We start from the raw sequence: 26200 nt of genomic DNA on the forward strand, positions 1-26200 counted from the left end.
CAACCTGTGCAAATTCGCACAGACGAAGGTCAATGACTGGGTAGCCTTTAAATATATATATATGAAGATAGTAACTGTTCTCGAAAGAACAGATACCCAGCCATTGAGCTTCGTCTGTGCGAATGCGCACAGGTTGCCCGAACTCTTACGGGAATCGTCACCTTAGTGTGCGCCAGTAATGAGTGGATGGGCAAATATCTGCTAGGTACATTACGTATGTAGATTGTGGACAGTTGAGAATGTGGGTCTCACGGGAAGCGTGCAAGGGATACCTCCCTGCAGTCGGGTTATGCATCTGTGTTCTCGGTGGTTCAGATGTGTATACAGTTGGTTCAGTGGATATAGTTGCACCGGCACGGTAGCTCAGTTTGTTCGGTCAGGGGGCTACTTGCCCTCTGTAATAAAAAAAAACTGAGTAAACGAGTCAACGATCAACTTGAACGGATGTATTGTGACCACCGCCCAGACCATACGCAACGAGCAATACCGAAAAAAAAGATGGGTAGAGCGTCTGCCATATAAGCAGGAGATCCCAGGTTCGAGTTCCGGTCGGGGCACGCATTTTCAGCTGTCCTCATCGAGGTATACCAACAACACCTGTCGGCAGCTGAGGGTTTCAATTGATTATCATTTATTCTAGAGAAGCTGCACGGTCATCAGTGGTATCTGTTCTTTCGAGAACAGTTACTATCTTCGTATACAATTTTTTTTTAGATTAACCCATTGATTTACATATGGGAAATAAAAAGTAGAGGGCATTGGATATCCAATAAGAGGAAATGTAACATTCGTCATAATGAATTTTTAAATCCGTGTGCTTCCAGACAAAATTATATTTTATTATAATTACTATTTGGATTTGTGTATTTTTATGTATTAAAAAAGCAATTTAGCTTGAACCACGCTTTTATTTATGGGAAATAAATAGAGGGCGTTGGTTTTTCAGTACGACATAATACTATGGTAGGTGTGTGGAACTGTAAACAGCGACCTCAATTGGACTAACGCTTGTACGTGGTAGAGTTACATTAGAATGTATGTCGTTATAATTACATTCAGTTTACATGATTACTTATAACGGTACGAAGCTGTGGAATTGTAATTATTTACAATTGTGACATGGCATTTGATGGATGTGCTGTTTATATAGGGTGAGTCACCTAACGTTACCGCTGGATATATTTCGTAAACCACATCAAATACTGACGAACCGATTCCACAGACCGAACGTGAGGAGAGGGACTAATGTAATTGGTTAATACAAACCATAAAAAAATGCACGGAAGTATGTTTCTTAACACAAACCTACGTTTTTTTAAATGGAACCCCGTTAGTTTTGTTAGCACATCTGAACATATAAACAAATGCGTAATCAGTGCCGCTTGTTGCATTGTAAAATGTTAATTACATCCGGAGATATTGTAACCTAAAGTTGACGCTTGAAACCTCCGACGTTCAGTCGCGTGTTGTAACAAACACGGGCCACAGTCGGCGAGCAGCATATGCAGGGATATGTTTACGATGACGACCGTGTTTACGAGTGTGGCTGTAGTGCCCTGTTGTGGTATGTTCTAGCTGTCGCAGTGTCCGCATGTAGCGCTTGCTGCTATTGTTATTCTGTATTCGTCTCCGCACGCTGACCATCTGTAGTACACCGTGTTACCAGACGTCTGTGATAGTGTAGTGTTGTAGGAACTGTGACCATGGTGTATTCGAACTCTGAAAAGGCGGAGATGATACACATGTATGGCAAGTGTCGCCGAAATGCAGCTGAAGCCTGCAGGGTGTATGCAGAACGGTACCCGTACAGAGAGCATCCAACGTGCCGCACATTGCAAAACATCTACCGCCAACTGTATGCAACAGGTATGGTCGTAGCACGCAAACGGGTCCGTAACAGGCCCGTCACAGGAGAAGCGGGTGCAGTTGGTGTGTTAGCTGCTGTTGCCGTGAACCCACACATGAGTACACGGGACATTGCGAGAGCCGGTGGACTGAGTCAAAGTAGTGTCATGCGCATACTGCATCGTCACCGCTTTCACCCGTTTCATGTGTCGCTACATCAGCAATTATATGGTGATGACTTTAATCATCGAGTGCAATTCTGTCAATGGGCATTAACAGAGAATGAGTTGCAGTTCTACCTGTTTACCGATGAAGCGGATTTCACAAACCACGGGGCAGTGAACCTACGGAACATGCATTACTGGTCCGTGGACAATCCTCGCTGGCTCAGACAGGTAGAGCGACAGCGACCGTGGACTGTAAATGAATGGTGCGGAATCATTGGCGACCACCTCATTGGTCCTCACTTCATTGCAGGGGCCCAAACAGGTGCAACATACATCGCGTTTCTACAGAATGATCTGCCAACGTTGCTCGAAAATGTCCCACTGGAAACGCGTCGACGTATGTGGTATCAGCATGATGGTGCACCTGCACATTCCGCAATTAACACTAGGCTGACCCTTGACAGGATGTTCGACGGGCGTTTCATAGGACGTGGAGGACGCATAAGTTGTCCAGCCCGTTCTCCTGATCTTACACCTCTCAACTTCTTTCTGTGGGGTACGTTAAAGGAGAATGTGTACCGTGATGTGCCTACAACCCCAGAGGATATGAAACAACGTATTGTGGCAGCCTGCGGCGACATTACATCAGATGTACTGCGGCGTGTACGACATTCATTACGCCAGAGATTGCAATTGAGTGCAGCAAATGATGGCCACCACATTGAACATCTATTGGCCTGACATGTCGGGACACACTCTATTCTACTCCGTAACTGAAGACGGAAACCACGTGTGTACGTGTACCTCACCCCTCATGGTAATGTACATGTGCGTCAGTGAAAAAGACCAATAAAATGGTGTTAGCATGTGGACGTAATGTGCTGTTCCAGCCTCTTCTGTACCTAAGGTCCATCACCGTTCCCTTTGGATCCCTACGTAATTCGGTGCTCTCCGATACACGCGATCGAACAGCGGAGGAGTGGTACTCAAGCGTCAACTTTAGCTTACAATATCTCCGGATGTAATCAGCATTTTACAATGCAACAAACGGCACTGATTACGTATTTGTTTATATGTTCAGATGTGCTAACAAAACTAACGAGGTTCCATTTAAAAAAACGTAGGTTTGTGTTAAAAAACATACTTCCGTGCATTTTTTTATGGTTTGTATTAACCAATTACACTAGCCCCTCTCCTCACGGTCGGTATGTGGAATCGATTCGTCAGTATTTGATGTGGTGTACGAAATACATCCAGTGGTAATGTTAGGTGACTCACCCTTTATAATGAGAATTTCACTCTGCAGCGGGGTGTGCGCTGTTAGGTGTCTCGGCCCGGCACACAGTTTTAATCTGCTGTTTATATGTCTGATTCTTGTATTACTTTTAATTATAGCACTGATGTTGGCTGAACTGTCAGTCGAAATCTATATCTGCAATGCAATATAAAAGACAGATGATATTACGATGGATGCCGACCTTCTTTCTGTCCTGTGTTAGAAGTATTTGTTTGGAGTATAAGATTTGCATCAGTCAATGGTCACACAAATTTTATTTATTGAGTATACCAGTTTCACCTTTTCAGTCGTTGTCAATAGTCCATAATGCTTCTTGGCCGATGGCTGACCGAAAACTCGATACCGGCATATCCAATAAATAATATTTGTGAGAGCACTGAATGATGTAAACTTTGTAGACAAAATTAGTGAAATTACGGGTGGTGTCTGCCAATAACGTGCCAGATATTAAGATATCTTGTTTGGGGTATAGCCTTACATAGAAGAGAAACGTGAACGATTAACGGCGCAGACGAGAAGAGAAGAGCAGGGTTTGAAATATGACGCTACAGAGGAATGCTGAAGTTTATAGGGTAGGTCGAATATTTAATGATGGGGTACTGAACAAAAAAACTAACCTGCCCGAGGCAGGATTCGAACATGCGACCGTAGCAGCAGCGCAGTTCCGGACTGAAGCGCCTAGAACCGCACAGCCACAGCGGCCGGCAGTTCATTCAATACATCGTGCTTATCAGCAATTGAGGACTGGTCCTGGGACATCAAAGAGAAGTTTGTTTGGTGACAGAGGGGTAGAAATTATAGTGGGATATAAAGGTTGAGTACAGTAAAGATCCTGAAATGGATTGATGTTGCAGTACTTGTGCAGCATAGAGTGGGGTTGAGAGCTGCGTGAGAACGGTCTTCAAGAATAACAACCGAGGACAGATGGATTTCGTAGTTACATCACAATACGGGCTGCATGTGAGTGCACGGCGTACACACCGGAGACGATGAAGGTCTGCTGCTGCTGCTGCTGCTGCTGCTGTTGCTGCTGTGAGTCGGCGTGCTGCAACAGCGGGTCATCCTTGCGCTTGGCGGCAGGCTGCGTGACGAGCGGCGGCGTGGGCCCGGGGCCCGCGTCACCAGCCGCGCCGAACAGCCCGCCCCCGCCGCCCCCGCCGCCTCCGCTGCCTCCGGCGCCGCCGTCCTGGCCCTGCCCGCCCCCGCCCGAGCCGGCGCCGGCGCCGCCGTCCATCTTGCCCAGCAGAATGTCCGAGTGCTGGAGACCCAGCATCACCTGCACAGACCGGTCACCGCTGTAAGCTGCTCAAATTGCAATCCGCAAACCTGACACATCTCCATGATGGCGAGCAGCGTCTACTTTCACTTTTAACTTCCTTCTCAAAAGTTTTGGAAAATATACTGCTTTTAAGAATAGTTCAACACGTCTGCACGGTGTGCGGACATTTGCCACGCCGGACATTTGCCACGATTTTACCTGCCCCGAAGGGTTGGATCCCTTGTCTCCCCCTCCTCCTCCTCCTCCTCCTCCTCATCGCTTACTGAGCCTTTCCGCTGGTTTACTTAACATAGAACCAGAATCTCTTTGGATTTTCCGCCGCATTTCTAGACAGAGTTTCGTTGTGGATACTATCAAATGCATCTCGCATTGAAATCCGCACCAAATTTCGAGCCTCAGTAAAACTTCGCCAGTCTTGGAGATTTTGCGTTCGTCTAAATTATACTTGCCTTTTTCGGTGCTCCTGCATCAGCTTTCTGTCGTGTTTTGTGTACCATGGGGGATCAGTTCCGTCTCTCATTAATTTATTTGGTATGAATCTCTCGAGTGCTGTTGATACTATTTCTTTCAACTTAAGCCACGTATGGTCTTCACTTACATAGTTTGGAGGGATTGGAGACGGTCTGTTACAAAGACGTCAACCGATTTTTTAGTTGCTTTTATAAATAGATATATTTCGCGTTTAGTTTTGGTGAATTTCTTTGTTACGGAACTGAGCCTCGCTACGACTGTGTGTTCACTAATCCCTGTATCCGTCGTGATGCTCAGGATTATTTGTGGCTAAGAGGTCAAGTGTGTTTTCGTAACCATCTACAATTTGAATGGCCTCGTGAACTAATTGTTCAAAATAATTTTTATAAAAGGGTTTAGAACAATTACGGAAGTTGTTTTCTATCTACAATAGGGTCTGAAATCTATTTTTGTCAACATACGGAAGATAAATTGAAGTCAGTGCCAACTCTAATTGTATGAGTACAGTACCTATTTGTGATCAGACTCAAGTTTTCTTGGAACTGTCCAGCCACTGTTTCATCTGAGACCGGGGGTCGGTGAAAGGAGCCAGTTATTAATTTATTCCGGTTGTCGAATTTAACCTCCGCCCAAACTAAGTCACAGGAACTATCTGCTTCAATGCCGCTTGTCAGCTGGAACACACATTACATTATTTTTCCTTAAGTTCGGCTTCTTGTTTCTGTTGTAGTGCAGATCATTACAATTACGGCTTTTCCCTCCAAAACCTAGGACGCTTTCTCTGTGACCCTGTAAATTCCATAGCTAAACAACGTAGAACAACAACGTACGTTACAAGCATAGCATTCTGTATTACTTCATTTCCTTATTTCTAACATTTTAAAATTGTACGTCGACTTTAGATGACATGTGAATCATAGATGATCTTATCTCTACTTAGTGAAGGTATTTTCAGTCATGTTTTGAACATTGTCCTGCTACACTTTATTAACTAATGTTTGCCGCAAGGGATATCGCATTTTAGAGGGTAAATTAATATGGACGATGTCGTTCTTTTTTTCAAACATTCACATACCCATTTCTTCTTTCCTTATTGTCTTTTGGGCATGCAGTTGTAGTAATTAAAGTAGGCTCAAATGCAGTGATCAAAAAGAAATGATTAGCGTACATTCGCATTCTCTTTACATCGTTCCTTTCTTGTTGCTCTCATGGCGATGGACTGTTTCTATCGCAATCAGTAAGCGTGAAAGGAAGCTACCGTACACACAGAGGGATCTATATTTATATTTGGCAGAACTAATTACATACTGACATAATCGTTGGTGTTGCTTTCGTTTCCCAAAATATATCTAATTCGGAAAAGAAGCTCTGTATTTGGCCAAGATGTCGAAGAAGAAGGTCCCTTACGTATACTGGTTGTATCGAGTAAGATGTAGAGACGGCGGTTTGAAAGCGGACAGAAGTAGGAATAGCGTCCCTTACCTGAGGGATCGCTAACTGGCGAAGAGGCAAGTGTGGCAAATGTCCGTCGTGGCAAATGTCCGGCATTCGTCTGCACAACTTGGCTTGCAGAAGAGCTACTCCACTGAACACGCTACCTACCATTAGGCTAAGCCCTGGAGCTTCTTCAGCATAAAATATTTTTGCTTTTTAAACTTTTTTGACTTCTGCCAGCGCATTCGAATAGCGTGTCATATAAACATAACTGCAATACATTATTGAGGCAATGCTACTTAAAATACGAAAAATATGATAAAATGAAAAAATACCTGAATGGTCCATCTCATCCATAGGTGTGTGAGTGAGATGGACCAGTGTACTGGATGAGACGGATCGCATCAAAACCACTATATATGATGAAAAGATTCAATTAAAATTCCATATTTTTATTTTTAGTATGTTGCAACGAGGACAGAATTACAGGGTGTTACAAAAAGGTACGGCCAAACTTTCAGGAAACATTCCTCACACACAAAGAAAGAAAATATGTTATGTGGACATGTGTCCGGAAACACTTACCTTCCATGTTAGAGCTCATTTTATTACTTCTCTTCAAATCAGATTAATCATGGAATGGAAACACACAGCAACAGAACGTACCAGCATGACTTCAAACACTTTGTTACAGGAAATGTTCAAAATGTCCTCCGTTAGCGAGGATACATGCATCCACCCTCCGTCGCATGGAATCCCTGATGCGCTGATGCAGCCCTGGAGAATGGCGTATTGTATCTCAGCCGTCCACAATACGAGCACGAAGAGTCTCTATATTTGGTACCGGGGTTGCATAGGCAAGAGCTTTCAAATGCCCCCATAAATGAAAGTCAAGAGGGTTGAGGTCAGGAGAGCGTGGAGGCCATGGAATTGGTCCGTCTCTACCAATCCATCGGTCACCGAATCTGTTGTTGAGAAGCGTACGAGTTGTCTTGTGACAGCCAGAGCGAGAGCACCAGCAGCAGCGAGTACTGTTTGTAAAAAGCGTTTATTTTGCATTTTGTTTACGACCTTCCACTAAGGAAGGGATTCTATTTGTGTTTATCTGCTCTGCATAGTAACTAACAGTTCTTGATAAAACTTTACGTAGTTTTCGTGTTAGATTTCTTAGTGTTTTCTTGATCGTTTAGAACAGAAAGCGCCCTAAAACCGTCTTTTGTTTGTTTCGCGGCCGTTAGCCACTAGTCACCTGAATCAGCAGTTGTCTTGTGACAGCCAGAGCGACAGCACCAGCAGCAGCGAGTACTGTTTGTATAAAGCGTTTATTTTGCATTTTGTTTACGACCTTCCACTAAGGAAGGGATTCTATTTGTGTTTATCTGCTCTGCATAGTAACTAACAGTTCTTGATAAAACTTTACGTAGTTTTCGTGTTAGATTTCTTAGTGTTTTCTTGATCGTTTAGAACAGAAAGCGCCCTAAAACCGTCTTTTGTTTGTTTCGCGGCCGTTAGCCACTAGTCACTTGAATCAGCAGTTGTCTTGTGACAGCCAGAGCGACAGCACCAGCAGCAGCGAGTACTGTTTGTATAAAGCGTTTTTGTACTTATTTGCTGCGCTTAGCTTTTAAATAGTTTTTCTGGGAAAACCTAGCGTAGTTTTCGCGTCTCGTATTTCAGTGAGTGTTTCTTGATTATCAGAGTAGCTCATCAGAAGATTATCTTGGGAATTTGTCACCGTATAGAGTAGGGTAAACATAGTCATGTGTAGGGACTGTGGTTGTTGTGAGCGGACGCAAGGAGAATTGGCCACTCTTCGGGGGCAGGTGGAGGCTTTGTCTGTTAGGCTCATCGAGCTCGAGGCGCAGGCGTCGGCTCGTAGTGGCGTTGGGGCAACTGTGGTGAGACCTATGCCTACTTCGGTGGCCTTGGAATCACATGGAACCCCTGATGTCGCTGCGTCTTCCGGCAGTGAGCATCTTACCGGTCAGCCATCACTCCAGGGTGAATGGCGGACAGTGGTGGGCTCGCGCGTGCCTGGCCGAAAGGCGAAGGTGGGATCTGGCCGCGTGGCAGCTGCCTTACCCCTTTCCAACAGGTACGGGGTGCTTCCTAGTGGTGATGACATCGTTTCCGAGCCACCACAGGGTGCCTCGCCTGTTGGGCCAGTGGCCGATTCTCCGGCAAGGTCCCGACAGTCACAGAGGGCGGGCCTATTAGTTATAGGGAGCTCCAACGTTAGGCGGGTTATGGAGCCCCTCAGGAAAATAGCGGGTAGGTCGGGGAAGAATGCCAGTGTGCACTCGGTGTGCTTGCCGGGGGGTCACGTCCGTAATGTGGAGGAGGCCCTTCCGGCAGCTATTGAACGCACTGGGTGTGACCGGCTGCAGATAGTAGCACATGTCGGAACGAATGACGCCTGCCGCTTGGGTTCTGAGGCCATCCTTGGTTCCTTCCGGCGGCTGGCTGATTTGGTGAAGACAACCAGCATCGCACGCGGAGTGCAAGCTGAGCTTAATATCTGCAGCATAGTGCCCAGAGTCGATCGCGGTCCTCTGGTTTGGAGCCGTGTGGAGGGTCTAAACCAGAGGCTCAGACGACTCTGCGACTATAATGGTTGCAAATTCATCGACCTCCGTTATTGGGTGGAGAACTGTAGGGCCCCCCTAGACAGGTCAGGCGTGCACTACACACCGGAAGCAGCTACTAGGGTAGCAGAGTACGTGTGGCGTGCACACGGGGGTTTTTTAGGTTAGAGGGACCCCCCCTTGGGCGAAACGATAAAATACCTGACGGCTTACCAGAGAGGACATTATCATCGTTGATAAAGAATGTCCGTCCTCAGAGACCAAAAACAGGAAAAGTTAACGTAATATTGGTAAACTGCAGGAGTATCCAGGGCAAGGTTCCTGAATTAGTATCTCTTATTGAAGGAAATAGTGCGCATATAGTATTAGGAACGGAAAGTTGGTTAAAACCGGAAGTGAACAGTAACGAAATCCTAGACACAGAATGGAATATATACCGCAAGGATAGGATAAACGCCAATGGTGGAGGAGTATTTATAGCAGTAAAGAATTCAATAATATCCAGTGAAGTTATTAGCGAATGCGAATGTGAAATAATCTGGGTTAAGTTAAGTATCAAAGGTGGGTCAGATATGATAGTCGGATGCTTCTATAGACCACCTGCATCAGCAACCGTAGTAGTTGAGCGCCTCAGAGAGAACCTGCAGAACGTCGTGAAGAAGTTTCGTGATCATACTATTGTAATAGGGGGAGACTTCAATCTACCAGGTATAGAATGGGATAGTCACACAATCAGAACTGGAGCCAGGGACAGAGACTCTTGTGACATTATCCTGACTGCCTTGTCCGAGAATTACTTCGAGCAGATAGTTAGAGAACCAACTCGTGAAGCTAACGTTTTAGACCTCATAGCAACAAATAGACCGGAACTTTTCGACTCCGTGAATGTAGAAGAGGGTATCAGTGATCGTAAGTCAGTGGTTGCATCAATGACTACAAGTGTAATAAGAAATGCCAAGAAAGGAAGGAAAATATATTTGCTTAACAAGAGTGATAGGGCACAAATCGCAGAATATCTGAGTGACCACCATCAAACGTTCATTTCTGAGGAAGAGGATGTGGAACAAAAATGGAAAAAATTCAGAAACATCGTCCAGTACGCCTTAGATAAGTTCGTACCGACTAAGGTCCAAAGCGAGGGGAAAGATCCACCGTGGTATAACAATCATGTACGAAAGGTACTACGGAAACAAAGAAAGCTTCATCATAGGTTTAAGAGTAGTCGAATCATAGCTGATAAGGAAAAGCTGAACGAAGCGAAAAAGAGCGTAAAGAGAGCAATGAGAGAAGCATTCAACGAATTCGAACATAAAACATTGGCAAACAATCTAAACAAGAACCCTAAAAAGTTTTGGTCATATGTAAAATCGGTAAGCGGATCTAAATCCCCTATTCAGTCACTCGTTGACCACGATGGCACCGAAACAGAGGACGACCGAAGAAAGGCAGAAATACTGAATTCAGTGTTCCGAAACTGTTTCACTGCGGAAAATCGTAACACGGTCCCTGACTTCAGCCGTCGCACGGACGCCAAAATGGAAAATATTGAAATAAACGATATCGGAATTGAAAAACAACTGCTATCACTTAGTAGCGGAAAAGCATCCGGACCAGACGAGATACCCTTAAGATTCTACAGTGATTATGCTAAAGAACTTGCCCCCTTTCTATCAGCAATTTATCGTAGATCGCTGGAAGAACGTAAAGTACCTAGCGACTGGAAGAAAGCGCAGGTCGTTCCCATTTTCAAGAAGGGTTATAAATCAGATGCGAATAATTATAGGCCTATTTCGCTTACGTCAATCTGTTGTAGAATAATGGAACATGTTTTGTGTTCTCGTATTATGACGTTCTTAGATAATACAAATCTCCTTCATCATAACCAACATGGATTCCGCAAACAGAGATCATGTGAAACTCAGCTCGCCCTATTTGCCCAAGAAATTCACAGTGCCGTAGACACTGGCGAGCAGATTGATGCCGTATTCCTGGACTTCAGGAAGGCATTTGATACGGTTCCGCACTTACGTTTAGTGAAAAAAATACGAGCTTACGGAATATCGGACCAGGTTTGTGATTGGATTCAGGATTTCCTAGAAGAAAGAACACAACATGTCATTCTTAACGGTTCAAAATCTGCAGATGTAGAGGTAATTTCGGGAGTACCGCAGGGAAGCGTGATAGGACCTTTATTGTTTACAATATACATAAATGACTTAGTTGACAACATCGGTAGCTCCGTGAGGCTATTTGCAGATGACACGGTTGTCTACAAGAAAGTAGCAACATCAGAAGACTCGTACGTACTCCAGGAGGACCTGCAGAGGATTAATGCATGGTGCGACAGCTGGCAGCTTTCCCTAAATGTAGATAAATGTAATATAATGCGCATACATAGGGGCAGAAATCCATTCCAGTACGATTATGCCATAGGTGGTAAATCATTGGAAGCGGTAACGACCGTAAAATACTTAGGAGTTACTATCCGGAGCGATCTGAAGTGGAATGATCACATAAAACAAATAGTGGGAAAAGCAGGCGCCAGGTTGAGATTCATAGGAAGAATTCTAAGAAAATGTGACTCATCGACGAAAGAAGTAGCTTACAAAACGCTTGTTCGTCCGATTCTTGAGTATTGCTCATCAGTATGGGACCCTTACCAGGTTGGATTAATAGAAGAGATAGACATGATCCAGCGAAAAGCAGCGCGATTCGTCATGGGGACATTTAGTCAGCGCGAGAGCGTTACGGAGATGCTGAACAAGCTCCAGTGGCGGACACTTCAAGAAAGGCGTTACGCAATACGGAGAGGTTTATTATCGAAATTACGAGAGAGCACATTCCGGGAAGAGATGGGCAACATATTACTACCGCCCACATATATCTCGCGTAATGATCACAACGAAAAGATCCGAGAAATTAGAGCAAATACGGAGACTTACAAGCAGTCGTTCTTTCCACGCACAATTCGTGAATGGAACAGGGAAGGGGGATCAGATAGTGGTACAATAAGTACCCTCCGCCACACACCGTAAGGTGGCTCGCGGAGTATAGATGTAGATGTAGATGTAGAACACTTCGACTGAAATGTGCAGGAGCTCCATCGTGCATGAACCACATATTGTGTCGTACTTGTAAAGGCACATGTTCTAGCAGCACAGGTAGAGTATCCCGTATGAAATCATGGCGGTGAATCGAGGAAGTACAGTACATACTGACGAAACTAAAATGAGCTCTTACATGGAAGTTAAGCGTTTACGGACACATGTCCACATAACATCTTTTCTTTATTTGTGTGTGAGGAATGTTTCCTGAAAGTTTGGCCGTACCTTTTTGTAACACCCTGTATACTATTAAATACAGGGTATATCAAGAAGAATCATCCGATTTAAAAAAATCATAACTATTATGTCATTTGAGAAACGTTCATGAACAACATGATGTTGGAAAGAGCAAACTCTCCAAAGTTCCCGCAGAAATGTGCGCCCACTTCAGTTCTAGTAAAAAAAGGTCGGAACAACAGATAGCGTTTTGTGTTCTACGTTTTCCGCAGTGCGGGTCAGTAATAACTGTTAAGCGTGACTTTCGTACTAGGAATGGTATACGGATCGTCCTACATCACAGAGCATTAGACGATGGCATGAACATTTCCGAGAAACAGGTTATTTGTGTAAAGGCAAATCGCTGGGCCGTCCCCGACTGGTAAATGGTCTATTACGAGGGTGAGTCAAATGAAAACCTTAAATTTGTAGTAACAAATTATTTTGTAAGTTGGTAAGCGTGCTACAAGCAGCGTGCACAATGGACCGTAGGTGGCAGTATAGTGCAGATGCACACGTACCGTCGCAGTATCAGTATAAAGATGGCCGTCCCACTTGCGACTTGCACCAGGGAAGAACAGCGTTCTGTTATTCTGTTTTTGCGTAATGAAGATGTGAAACCTATTGAAATTCATCGACGAATGAAGGCTCAGTACGGCGATACATGTTTGTCACAGCAGCAAGTCTTCGAATGGAGTAGGAGGTTCGCAAATGGTATGACTTCAGTGGAAGATGCTCCTCGTCCAGGTCAGGCACAACGAGTTGTGACTCCACAGAACATTGCAGCAGTTGAAGCCTTAGTGAAGGAAAACCGCCGAGTGACACTGAATGACACTGCAGCATGTTTGCAGATTAGTCATGGGTCAGCACACCACATTGTGCATGATGTGCTCCAGTTTCACAAAGTGTCTACAAGATGGGTGCCACGGTAGCTGACTCCTGAAATGAGAGAACGACGTGTTGATGCTTGTGAAAAACTTCTTCGGCGCTTTGAAAGAGAAGGTGATGGCTTCCTTGCAAGAATCGTTACTGGGGACGAAACCTGGGTTCACTTCCACCAACCGGAAACAAAGACAGCGAGCAAGGAATGGTGTCATTTCTCATCACCAAAACCAAAGAAGTTTCGAACAGAACCATCAGCAGGGAAGGTTATGCTGACTCTCGTTTGGGACGAAAAAGGCGTCATTTTGGAGCATTACATGCCTAGAGGGACCACTGTCACCAGTGCATCACACACAGATCTCCTAAAATATCATCTGCGGCCTGCAATCAAATCAAAGCGACATGGATTGCTGTCAGCAGGTGTCCTTTTGCAACATGACTATGCAAGACCCCACACTGCCCGTACAACAGTTGCAACAATCACAGATCTGCATTTTGAGAATCTTCCTCATCCACCATACTCACCAGACCTTGCCCCAAGTGATTTCCATATGTCTGGACCACTCAAAGACGCAATGATGAAGAGGTACGCCACGCGGTGCATGAGTGGTTGCGCAGACTACCAAAAGAATTGTTTATAAAGGAATTTATGCACTTTGTAAGCGCTGGAGGACTTGCATTGAGCGCGGGGGAGATTATGTTGGAAAGTGATACAGCTTTGTACCGCTTCTGCATAATAAATAATATTAAAAAAAAATTTAATGTTTTCATTTGATTCACCCCCGTACTTAACTTAAATATTTAACAGCTAATTCAGCGCTGTACAAGGCAAGATATTTTCAATAACAGTAGAGCACGAGGAAAAGAAAATATGTAAAACTGATTTTCAAAACCCATGGGTTTGCATACTGATAGAGAACCTGAACTGAAAACGCATGTTACAGATCCTCTCAGACGCTTGAGCTCACAATTACTTGCTCTAAGTGTAATTTTGTTGATGAAAACGTAACAAAATTAGCTTACTTTGGTCACTTACATTCTTTTATTTCTTTTGGAATAATTTTTGGGACGATACCACACATAAGCACAAAATATTCCTTGCTTAAAAGCAAGGATAATATTTTGTGTATATTCTTGAGTCTCATGTAGACAGCTGTTTAAAAAAATTAGCGTACTAACAGCAACCTCAAAATGCATTTACTCTCTTACGAGTTTTGTATTGAAGAATCGTGCACTACCTGACAATAACAGTGGTTGTCATAAATATAGCACCAGAAACAAGTATACCTCCTCTAGCCACAGCTTAGCCTTACTCTGCACAGAAGGGAGTAAAATTTGCAGCCATAAAAATGTTTCACCACATCCCTTGTGAGTTATACGTGCAAGCTGATAATGGGAATTACAAAAACAAAATTGAATAATTTCAACTTGACAACTCCTTCTACTTCATAGACAAACTTCTGTGCAAATAGTATATACATAGCCGAATTACAGTTATCAAATTTTGTTGAAGATTAAAATTAAAAAAAAAATCCATTTACGTAAATTGTCAGCACGTAGCCGCGTATCTTATTGGCCATCCTACTAACACGTACCACATCGTCGCGATTTATCAAGAATGTAATTCACGAAACATGCAAAACAAAAAATACAACAATACGTAAAACCCACAACACTCTACGATCGTAAATATTCGTTGTACTCAATGACCGTAACACTTAATGATCATCTTCAGATTATTCTGTGTGCTTGCGATCACAGACTGTTGTGGATATTACAGATTGTCAGACTTTGGGTCGCTGTTTTCTTTAAAGTGACCAAGTCACTCTTCATACAAAAAGAAATAAAACAACAACTGGAAATTGAAAGTGAAAACCACGGTGATAGCAGCTACTCACTGCGGCGTGGATTCGCCGGGTCAACAGAACAGTTGCAGCATCTTGCTGTTACATGCTGCCCCGAAACTTATGGAATTTGACGAGTACAAAGTGAATAGGCATACGTCCTTCTCAAGTGCATCCCAGATTGGAACAATGGGTAGAGGCCTTGCGATCACAGAAACCAGGTAAGTACCCAATTATTTTATTCTTGATAATAATACGATTATAGTTGGTGGTGACTTTAATTTACTCTCTATATGTTCGCGAAAATACATGTTTAATTCCGGAGATACGCATAAAACATCATCCGAAATTGTGCTAAACGCATTCTCTGCAAATTATTTCGAGTAGTTAGTTCATGAGCTCACGCGAATAGCAAACAGTTGTGAAAACACATTTGACCTCTTAGCAACAAATAATCTTGAGTTAATAACGAGCATCAAAACGGATACAGCGATTAATGAACACAGGGCTATCATAACGAGATTGAATATTGTAACCCCCAAATCATCCAAAAATAAACGAAAAATGTATCTATTCAAGGAAGCAGATAAAAATTCAATTCGCGCCTTTCTGTGAGACAATCTCCACTCCTCCCAAATTAATAATGTAAGTGTAGACCAGATGTGGCTTGAATTCGAAGAAATAGTATCGGCAACAGTTGAGAGATTTATACCAAATAAACTGACAGACGACGAAGCTTATCCTCCTTGGTACACAAAACGGGTCAGAACACTGTTGCAGAAACAACGAAACAAACATGCCAAATTTAAACAGACGCAAAATCCCCAAGATTGGCGATCTTTTCGATCTTTTACAGAAGCTCGAAGTTTAGCGCGGACTTTAATGCGAGATGCTAATAACAATTTCCACAATCAAACTTTGACTCGAAACCTGGCAGAAAATCCAAAGATATTCTGGTCGTATGTGAAGTATGTTAGCGGCAAGAAACAATCAATGCCTTCTCTGCGGGATAGAAATGGAGATACTATCGAAGACAGTGCTGCCAAAGCAGAGTTACTAAACACAGCCTTCCGCAATGCTTTCACAAAAGAAGACGAAGTAAATATTCCATAATTCAAATAAGAACAGCTGCCAACATGAGTAACATAGAAGTAAATATCCTCGGATTACTGAATCAATTTAAATCACGTAATAAAAGCAAGTTTTCTGGTCCAGACTGTATACCAATTAGGTTCCTTTCAGAATATGCTTATGCATTAGCTCCATACTTAACAAACATTTAAAACCTTTCGCTCGACGAAAGATCCGTCCCCAAAGACTGGAAAGTTGCACAGGTCACACCAATATTCAAGAAAGGTAGTAGGAGTAATCCACTAAATTACTGGCCCATGTCATTAATGTCAAAGTGGAGCAGGATTTTGGAACATATATTGTGTTCGAACACTATGAAATACCTCGAAGACAATGGTCTATTGGCACACAGTCAACATGGATTTAGAAAACATCGTTCCTGTGAAACACAACTAGCTCTTTATTCACATGACGTGTTGAGCGCTGTTGACAAGGGATTTCAGATCGATTTCGTATTTCTGAATTTCCGGAAGGCTTTTGACACTGAACCACACAAGCGGCTTGTAGTGAAATTGCATGGTTATGGAATGTCGTCTCAGTTATCTGACTAGATTTGTGATTTCCTGTCAGAGAGGTCACAGTTCGTAGAAATTGACGGAAAGTCATCGAGTAAAACAGAAGTGATTTCTGACGTTCCCCAAGGTAATTTGCTGTTCCGTATCTATATAAACGATTTGGGAGACAATTTGAGCAGCTGTCTTAGGTTGTTTGCAGATGATGCTGTCGTTTATCGACTAATAAAGTCATCAGAAGACCAAAATAAATTGCAAAACGATTTAGAAAATATCTCTGAACAGTGCGTAAATTGGTATTTGACGCTAAATAACGAAAAGTGTGCGGTCGTCCACACGAGTGCTAAAAGGAATTCGTTAAACTTCGGTTACACGATAAATCGGTCAACTCTAAAGGCTGTAAATTCAAGCAAATACCTAGGAATTACAATTACGAACAACTCACATTGGAAGAAACACATAGAAAATGTTGTGGGGAAGGCTAACCAAAGACTGCGTTTTATTGGCAGGACACTTAGAAAATGTAACAGACCTACTAAGGAGACTGCCTACAGTACGCTTGTCCGTCCTCTTTGAGAATACTGCTGCGCCGTGTGGGATCCTTACCAGATAGGACTGACGAAGAAAATCGAAAAAGTTCAAAGAAGGGCAGCACGTTTTGTATTATGTCGAAATATGGGGGAGAGTGTCACTGAAATGATACAGGATTTGGGCCGGACATCATTAAAAGAAAGGCGTTTTTCGTTGCGACGGAATCTTCTCACGAAATTCCAATCACTAACTTTCTCCTCCGAATGCAAAAATATTTTGTTGACACCGACCTACATAGGGAGAAACGATCACCACGATAAAATAAGGGAAATCAGAGCTCGTACGGAAAGATATATGCGTTCGTTCTTTCCGCGCGCTATACGAGATTGGAATAATAGAGAATTGTGAAGGTGATTCGATGAACCCTCTTCCAGGTACTTAAATATGATTCGCAGAGTATCCTTGTAGATGTAGATAATGTACTTCGTTCTTGGTAATATCTCTTTCTTGCGTCTTCATTCGTTAGACTCGATAAAAAACGTAGACGTGAGAGAAACATGTTGGGAAGGAATGAACAAGGCAAAACGGTTTTCTATAAAAACTCAACTTCCTAAATTCGAACGATGTAAACCTCAATACCGGAAAAAATTAATGAAGAGCTATATTTGGACCACTGCTTAGTAGTGTTGCAAACATTTTAATTAAAGTGATAGAGGAGGCTATTGAAATCAGATAGATTGATCGAACTAGTAATAAAAAAGTCAACAGGAAAAAATGTCTAGGAATGAACATAAGAATGAGAGCGATAGAATGGGTAAGCACATATTACATCATGAGTAGTTGAACTGTAGTTTATAGGGTAATTTACGAAAAGGCTTGTGGGGCAGATCAAGACATTAATAGTATATATGACAAATAGACGATGATATGGGATGCAGTGGCTATATTGAACTGATAAGGACATTTGGAAACCGAAAAGAATGCATCAGAAAGATGAAAGGCCGCGATATCACTTGGCCATGTGATCGGCGATCAGTAACTGAAAGAGAGACGCGCTGAGAGGACTCGCGGCGCCGTGTCACGGATTGGGCGGGTCCTCCCGCCGGAGGTTCGAGTCCTCCCTCGGAAATGTGTGTGTATGTATGTGTGTGTGTGTGTGTGTCGTTCTTAGCATAAGTTAGTTTAAGTAGTGTGTAAGTCTAGGTACCAATGACGTCAGCAGTTTGGTCCCTTAGGAATTCACAGATTTTAACCTAAATCAGTCGTAAATTAACCGGAGTATCAGTCCGTAGCGATTTAAGGTGAAACTGATAAATAAATCTAGGCTTTGTAAAGGCAGATCCCAGACACAGTTATTGGTAGCATTCTAAGGAATTGCAGTTACGGACAAAAGAAGTCGACGAATTCTTGAGTGCTGTTTATCGGTATGGAATTCTCACCAACATGAATTAACGAAGTAGGCGCAGAAGATTCAGAGAAGAGCTGCACGATTCATCTCTCAGTTTGGTTAAGTCAGAGTGAAAGAGTCGCAGAGATGCTCCACATGCAGCAAAGGCAGACGCCGGGAGAATAACATTTTTCGTACTGAAGAATCTCGCTTACAAAATTCCGAAAAAAAAAATGCTTCAAATGGCTCTGAGCACTATGGGACTTAACATCTTAGGTCATCAGTCCCCTAGAACTTAGAACTACTTAAACCTAACTAACCTAAGAACATCACACACATCCATGCCCGAGGCAGGATTCGAACCTGCGACCGTAGCAGTCCCGCGGTTCCGGACTGCAGCGCCTAGAACCGCACGGCCACCGCGGCCGGCACAAAATTCCGAGCTTCCGCGTCCGAAAACCAGTCGAGAAACACAATGCTTGCTGCAAAATACATCTCTCGTCACGACCTCGACTCTAAAATTAGAGAAATTATAGCTGGATAGTAGGTACAGGCATTCTGTATCCGCGAGCACCGTCTCTGAATGGGTCAGGAAGCGGAAAATTAGTCTGAGGCACCCCACCCACTTCACGTCATCTCTTACAACAGATGTTGAGGTGGATTCGGAAGTTACGAGGTGGTGCGTAGTCTTACTCGGTTTGCACGTCTCTAGTTGATCCCCAAATAAACACGTGCCAGAAACAAACAAGCTCTTCCAGGTATTGTGCGCCGTAAAAACGGTGGCAGATCCCCTTTTCACTCCTTACAAAAATTAAAGTAGATCACCATAGGCTTCAAACGTATCTGCTTTTCGACGGACTCGTTTCTTGTTAGCACCCTACGCCAACATTCATGGTATCTCGTCCCTCCAAGTGACCAAATAGGTGCTTCTACCAGTCAAACACAGAATTCCTGTACCAGCGCTAATCTCATCCTCTGTGACGCTGTTAACAGAGGTACCGGTACTCGTGTAGGAGTCTGGTTCCTATATTGCTTATGATGGAGTAAGTTCTGGGTCGTGTAGCTGATTACTTTTTATTCTTACCCTACAATCAACTGGCGAATAACCTGCTTCGCTGTTATGACGTTAGCTACCCTCAACGATCCCTGTCATCCACACGTTGTTCAACAAAGTAGATCACCTTGGCAAAGACACCTTTCTCTGATCAATGTACTCAGTACAGAATTTTGTCACGGAGGATCTTGACAAGCCCAGCGTCTGCGCGAGTTTTTAAATGGAGAATCCTTCGCGTCGAGCCAACATGATTTGACCTTAATCAGACGTCTAGAGACCTCGTGTGCTGCCCGTCCTGTACATGACTGTCCAGCGCAAGGTCTGATGGTACCGCGATCGTGTGATACGTTTAACTATGCCATTTCAAGGTAGCTGTAGGTGTGGTTTTTCTCTAACATGTCAGCTATCCCTAACTCAGATGCGAATCCCTGTATTACTAGTCTTAGCGGCCTTCTTAGTACACCAAAAAGAATTTATCAGAGATACAATGATACAAATCCAAACATAGAAAGCTAATAATAATAACCAGTTGTGAATACAGATGTTTTGATTTGACATCACATCATTTACTTGTGCGCTAATTAGTGGTTCGTCTTCGCAGGTGGATCAAACAAACATCGACTCCGGGCGTATCACGACTGAAGAATAAGCAGAATTTATTTTCTCATGAGTGCGCTAAAGATACTTCAGACTATTTTCCCTCTGGCAGAAATATCCAGTTGGTAGGTATCGACACACCGACAGACACGTCTCCATCGACAACCATCTGCCCTCGTCATACATCCACCTTGTCCATTGTAACCATCAACGTTTCTGATATTTGCCTGACAACCGAGAGAAAACTTGGTCAGAACCTGGCAGTCGGAGCTAAACATGCATATACATATAGAACAGCCACATATAGACTTACAACGAGTATTGTTGAGACATATGATCCTTCACGGTGAATGTTGGATGATCAAAACAGCTTCGTCATACAAACAAGTAGTTTGGCGAAGGTAGGGACGTTCCTGGAAGACCTGCAGGGCCAATAAGGAGGGGGAACAGGTCTAAAAGCCTAAGCACTGATGTTGATAATGATGAATGAATGATCCTTCGGGAAATGTCCGGCCATTATTGGCAAGCAGAGCATGTGTGCCTATTGATTGTCTCAGAATGAGTCTTTAAGAATGTAAAACATTATCAGCTGTAGACTGTAAAATTAATCGATTATTTTCTGCTGTTGGCCAGTTTCAAATGTGAAGTCATTATCAAGTAGTATCATAGCACACCATGTCGCACAAGATATGATATGCAAATCAATTTATCAGTCCACGTGTGGAATCTTTGTGAATAAGGTGAAGTTTTAAATTGCGAGAGTGAGTTTTTTAAACTGTCATTTTTAGCGAAGGAACAGGAAATTTTATTAACATATATGACTATCCATACATATTGTTCTTCAAACCTTGAAATAGGGACAACTCATCAACTCTCAGTTATTTGTTGTCAGCTGCGTGCAGTGACAGACGTTCCACAAACTAAGTTAAAAATACTTCCTAACTCCAAGTTCTAACCAAAGTTTCCGGAAGACTGACCTTGGTCGTAAGGTAACTGCAGGAACTGGAAACCCCTCCCAAAATATTCGGATTGGGACTCAGTCTGCCACAACACCAAATCACTTTGTATTTGGCTAGAAAGGTCCCTTCTGTGAAATGGGTCAGAACTCGAACATCACGCTCTATGCTTAGGAAAAGAGAATGAATACGAAAAAAATTAAAAATCGTAGAAACGGATGAAGCGTGTGCAAGAAAATTTGTAAATGAAGTAGTCATACGAAGTAAACTGATTGAAGTTCGTGTGGACGCTACAAAAGTAATCAAGATTGTTCATTAATGGGTCAATAAATTTAAGCCTGGTCGAGGGAACACTGGATAACTGATTATCTTCTAGGGAATTGGTCACAGTCATCGTATAGTGACAGAAGATTTGTAGGATCATTTGAAAAATAGGCATCTTGCATGAAGGGATAGGTGGTGGGGTGTCGCTTCTGCTGACTCGAATGAAAACGCCTGTGGAAGAAAATTCCAAATATGTGCTGCGAAAACTTGAGTCGTAGGCTGGACTTACGTGACTACACACGAAGCGTGGACCTACCATTATATTTCGGAGACAAGACTGCAGATAAAGTAATGGTTGCGGAGAACAGCAAAATAGGTTTGTCATTTTGATTGTGTTTTAGGACTCATCATTCGTAGCGTGAGTTGAAGCAGAAGCGATTAAGATTATTTACTCGTAGATCTACGTCTGCACTTTTCAGTACCTTGCAGTGTGTGGCGAAGGATATTTCGGGTAACCATCCCCCCCCCCCCCCCCGCTTCCCTTTCCCCTGGCCACTGTCCAGTTCCATGCTCGAACAATGCGTAGGGAGAACGACCGCCGGCAAGCCTCCAATGAGGTCGAGTTTCTGTTTTCCCCATGGCCATTTCGCGAGATGGTAATGAGAAAAAGTATTAAGGATGGTTGACACTTCTGCTCTCTGAATTTCAATAGCAAACCTCTTTGTAATTCACGACGCATCTCTCGTAGTGTCTGCCACTGGAGTTGAAAAAAAATAAAATTCTCCGTGATCCTCTCGCGCTTACTAAACGATCTCGTTACGAAATGAGTCCCTTTTCTTTGGATATTCTCTATCTCCTCTGTCAAATCTAACTGTTAAGTGGCTCATATTGACACGTAATACCCAAAGAAATCAGTCGAGCGCGAATGTTGTAACCTACCTCTTTCGTTGGTGAATCGCGTTTCCAGGGGATTTTTCTAATAAATCTCGGACCGCCATCGCTCCGGACGCATTTTTCTCGATATTTTACGGTTGCGACTTGTTTCCACTGATTGAAAGCCAGTCATTTAATCGAGTAATAACTCTTGTTTTTGTCTATTTATTCACAGTAGGCTATATTTGTTTCCGTTGGGTAAACTGCTACACCTCGCACTACGCTTCGATCCTCTGCAGGCCTGAACTTCGTTACAGTGTACAGGTGTTGCTACTTTCCTTATACTACAAGACCATTGTTGAACAGCCTCACAGAGCTTCTGACGTCGTCCACCAGGCCATTTTATATAAATTTACATCAACAAGGCAACTGAAGCAGATGATATTCCATCAGAATTATTGATATTCATGGGAGAACACCATCGTCATAAAACTATTCGATCTGGTGTGTAAGATACATGAGACATGCAAAAAAAACCCAAGTTTCAAGATAAAGATAACAATTTCAACTCCAAAGAAGGTAGATGCTCACAGATGTGAATGTTACCAAACATCAGTCTGCTAAGTCATTGTTGCAAAATAATGACAAGAATTATTTACAGAAGAACGAGAAAAAGTAGTAGAAGCCGATCTTGGGTAAATTCAGTTTGGATTCCGCAGAAATACAGGAACACGCGAGGCAATACTGGTCCAGACACCTGCCATGGAAGATAGGCTGTATAAAGGCTAACGTACATTTGTAACATTTGTAGACTTAGAAAAAAATTTGGCAGTTTAAACAGGAATACATTCTTTGGAATTCTAAATGTAGCAGGGACAACACACAGGGAGCGAGAGGTTTCCTACACCTTGTACCGATACCAGATTGCAGTTATAGGAGCCGAAGGACATAGGCAGTAGTTGAAAAGGGGGTGATGCAGGATTATAGCCTATCTCTGATGTTATTCATTGTGTACATCAATGAAGCTGTGAAGAAAAAGAAGCAGAAATTTGAAAAGGGAATAAAAGTTCAATGAGAACAAATAAAAACTTCGAAGCTTGCCGATGATACTGTAATTCTGTCAGAAACGGCAATGGACTCGGAAGAGCAGTTGAATAAAATAAACAGGGTTTTGAAAAGAGGTTGTAAGATAAATACCAACAAATGGAATGTACTCGAATTTAATCAGATGACTCTGAGGAAATTAGATTAGGAAATGAAAACATAAAGTAGTAGATAAATTATGTTATTGCGGCAGCAAAGTAACTGAAGACAGTCGAAGTAGAGAGGGTACAAAATGCAGACTGACAATTGAAAATAGAAAGAAAAGATTTCTGAGCAAGAGAAGTGCACGGAAGTGAAACGTGGAGGGTAAAGAGTTCAGAGAAGAAAAGAACAGAAGCTTCTGAGATATGAAACTACAAGAGAATGCTGAGTAATAGACGAGTATATCGAATAATTAATGATGAGGTACTGAACAGAAATGGGGATAAAATAAATTTATTGTATAACTTCAGCAAAAGAAGGGATCGTTTGGTAGGACCGATCCTGAGACATGAAAGGTAGTGTGGGAGGTAAAAATTGCAGAGTTAGACCGATGCTTGAACACAGTAAGCAGGTTCATATGGATATAGGTCGCTTTAGTTACCCAGAGGTGAAGAGACTTGTACAGGACAGAATAGCGTGGAGCGCTGCATCTAAGCAGCCCTCGGAGTGAAGACCACAACAGCATCTACACACGAATTCCACGAGCCACATTATGGAATAGTGGAGTATACTTCAGGTACCACTGTCGTTTTCCTCTTGCTTGTTTCTTTTGCGCACTGAGCAAGGAAATAACGGCTGTCGATAAGCCCTCGTGTGAGCCGGGATTTGTTTGATTTTTTCGCCATGCTCATTATTCATTATATATGTGTGTGAGGAAGTGAGATGTTGCCTGATTCTTCTTGGAAGACGAGGAATAATGACGGCCCCATGACACATTCATGGAATACTCCCGAAGCTACTTTGCGTCTAAATTATGAACATCACGTTGAATTTTATCTAAAGGGAAGTCTTGAATCCACTTACAAAGTCGCTCCGTCTAAGTTCACTAGGCGATAGCGATCAAGGAACGCAGCAATAGTATGGATGCCGTTATCTAATGTCCTCTGGATCTCATGGACGAACAGGCTGAGCTGAATTTCACGAGATCTCTGTTTGCTGAATCCATGTTGATTCATATAGAGGAGATTTATTAAAAAAAAGCGTTATAACCCACAAGCATAAAACTTGTTCCATAATCCTACAACAGATTGACAAGCGGTGTACATCTGTTTTAATGACCATTTGTTCAACGGCCTTTGTTGAAAACTGATGCAATTTTCGCCTTTTTTCCAACTGCTTGGTTCCTTTCAATTCTCTAATGATTTACTTTAAACAGCTGCTGGGAAGAGAGCAAATTCTTTCATGTAAAGTATACGGGGTTTTTAAAAATATATGTCACATATTCCTGAAGGACGAAGTACTGGTCAGAACTAGAATAAAAGCTCCCATAATAATATGTCCAAAAACGAGTACCTGTTACGTTGTGAGCCAGCCTGTCCTCTCATTTACATCCGTCTGTGACGCAGAAGTAGAAGTAGACACTATAGGCAGTGCTGCGTGTGGCTACTACGCCTCCTGACACATCCTTCAGCCCTTCTTTGCAGTGAAATATGCATGCTTTCAAATACACCTGGCTCCTTTCGGACTGCGTCACATACAATGGTCATACGCTCCTGTAACGTCTGCGCATTGTCGATGGTTTGGGTATACACTGATGCCTTTAAATGTCCCAGTAGTCAGAAATTTTACCGACTCACATCCGGTGAACGGCGAGGACATATCACCGGGCCTGGAATTGCTGTAAGCCCAATCTATCGACGATGTGGAGACGTTACATGAACATGTGACTAATGCATGGATTCAATCGTAATGGAGCCGGGTGTTTTCCAAGAGTGCGTAATTCACTGCGAAGAAGGACTGAAAGTGTGTCAGCACGCGTGGTAATCACGTGCAGCACTGCCTACAGTTTCTACTTCTGCGTCACAGGAAGATGGAAATGGGCCGACAGGCTGGCCCATAACTCAAAAGGTGCTGGTTTGCGGACATAAAATTGTAGCAACTTTTCTTCCAGTTTTTGACCAATACGATCTCCTAAGGGTGTATGTGACACTTTTTTTAAACATCTTTAACAGATTTGTACAGGTGTCCCACAAGACCCTCACCTTTGTTGGAGCTGTTCCAACAGGTTATCTATTACATGGTCTCGTATCTCAATATCTACCGTTTCGGCATTCATTCGATGCTTGAAAGCAGGAAACAATTTCAGGAGACCTATTTCAGTATACTGGGCACCACAGTGACATTCTCCACACCACTATGATCGCCGAGCGACTGTATACATGATTATGAGCCGTTTACTGATTTTATGTAAGACCTAAGCCTCTTAGGGTTTTTCGTCATATCTGACGGTAAAGTTTTACTTTCGAATTCACTGAATGCTTCTCGAATTGCCCTCCCTACGCTCATTTTCATTTAGTTCAGCTTTCGTTTCTGAAGAAGGCTTTGTGTTCGTTTAAGTGTGAGCTGAAGGTTTATTTGCTGTGACAGCATCTTTCTAACACGACTGTTGTAGCACAAAGGAGGTGCGCTTGCAGCAGAGCAGTGCAGTTGCCGACACCTCGACTACTGCGGTGGCAGAAGTGCACG

General features: G+C 43.0%; 1 protein-coding gene across 1 annotated transcript in view; it reads right to left on the minus strand.

Annotated features, from left to right (window-relative positions):
- Positions 1–26200, minus strand: part of LOC124594098 (retinal homeobox protein Rx2) — an 88536-nt gene that overhangs the window by 51648 nt on the left and 10688 nt on the right. The window contains exons 2-3 of the mRNA XM_047132449.1: positions 4481–4585; positions 4291–4435 (exon numbers count right to left, since the gene is read on the minus strand). Coding sequence (XP_046988405.1) covers positions 4291–4435; positions 4481–4585 — 250 coding nt within the window. The remainder of the gene's footprint in view (positions 1–4290; positions 4436–4480; positions 4586–26200) is intronic.

Source organism: Schistocerca americana, chromosome 2, assembly GCF_021461395.2.
Source record: "Schistocerca americana isolate TAMUIC-IGC-003095 chromosome 2, iqSchAmer2.1, whole genome shotgun sequence".
NCBI classification, from domain to species: domain Eukaryota; kingdom Metazoa; phylum Arthropoda; class Insecta; order Orthoptera; family Acrididae; genus Schistocerca; species Schistocerca americana.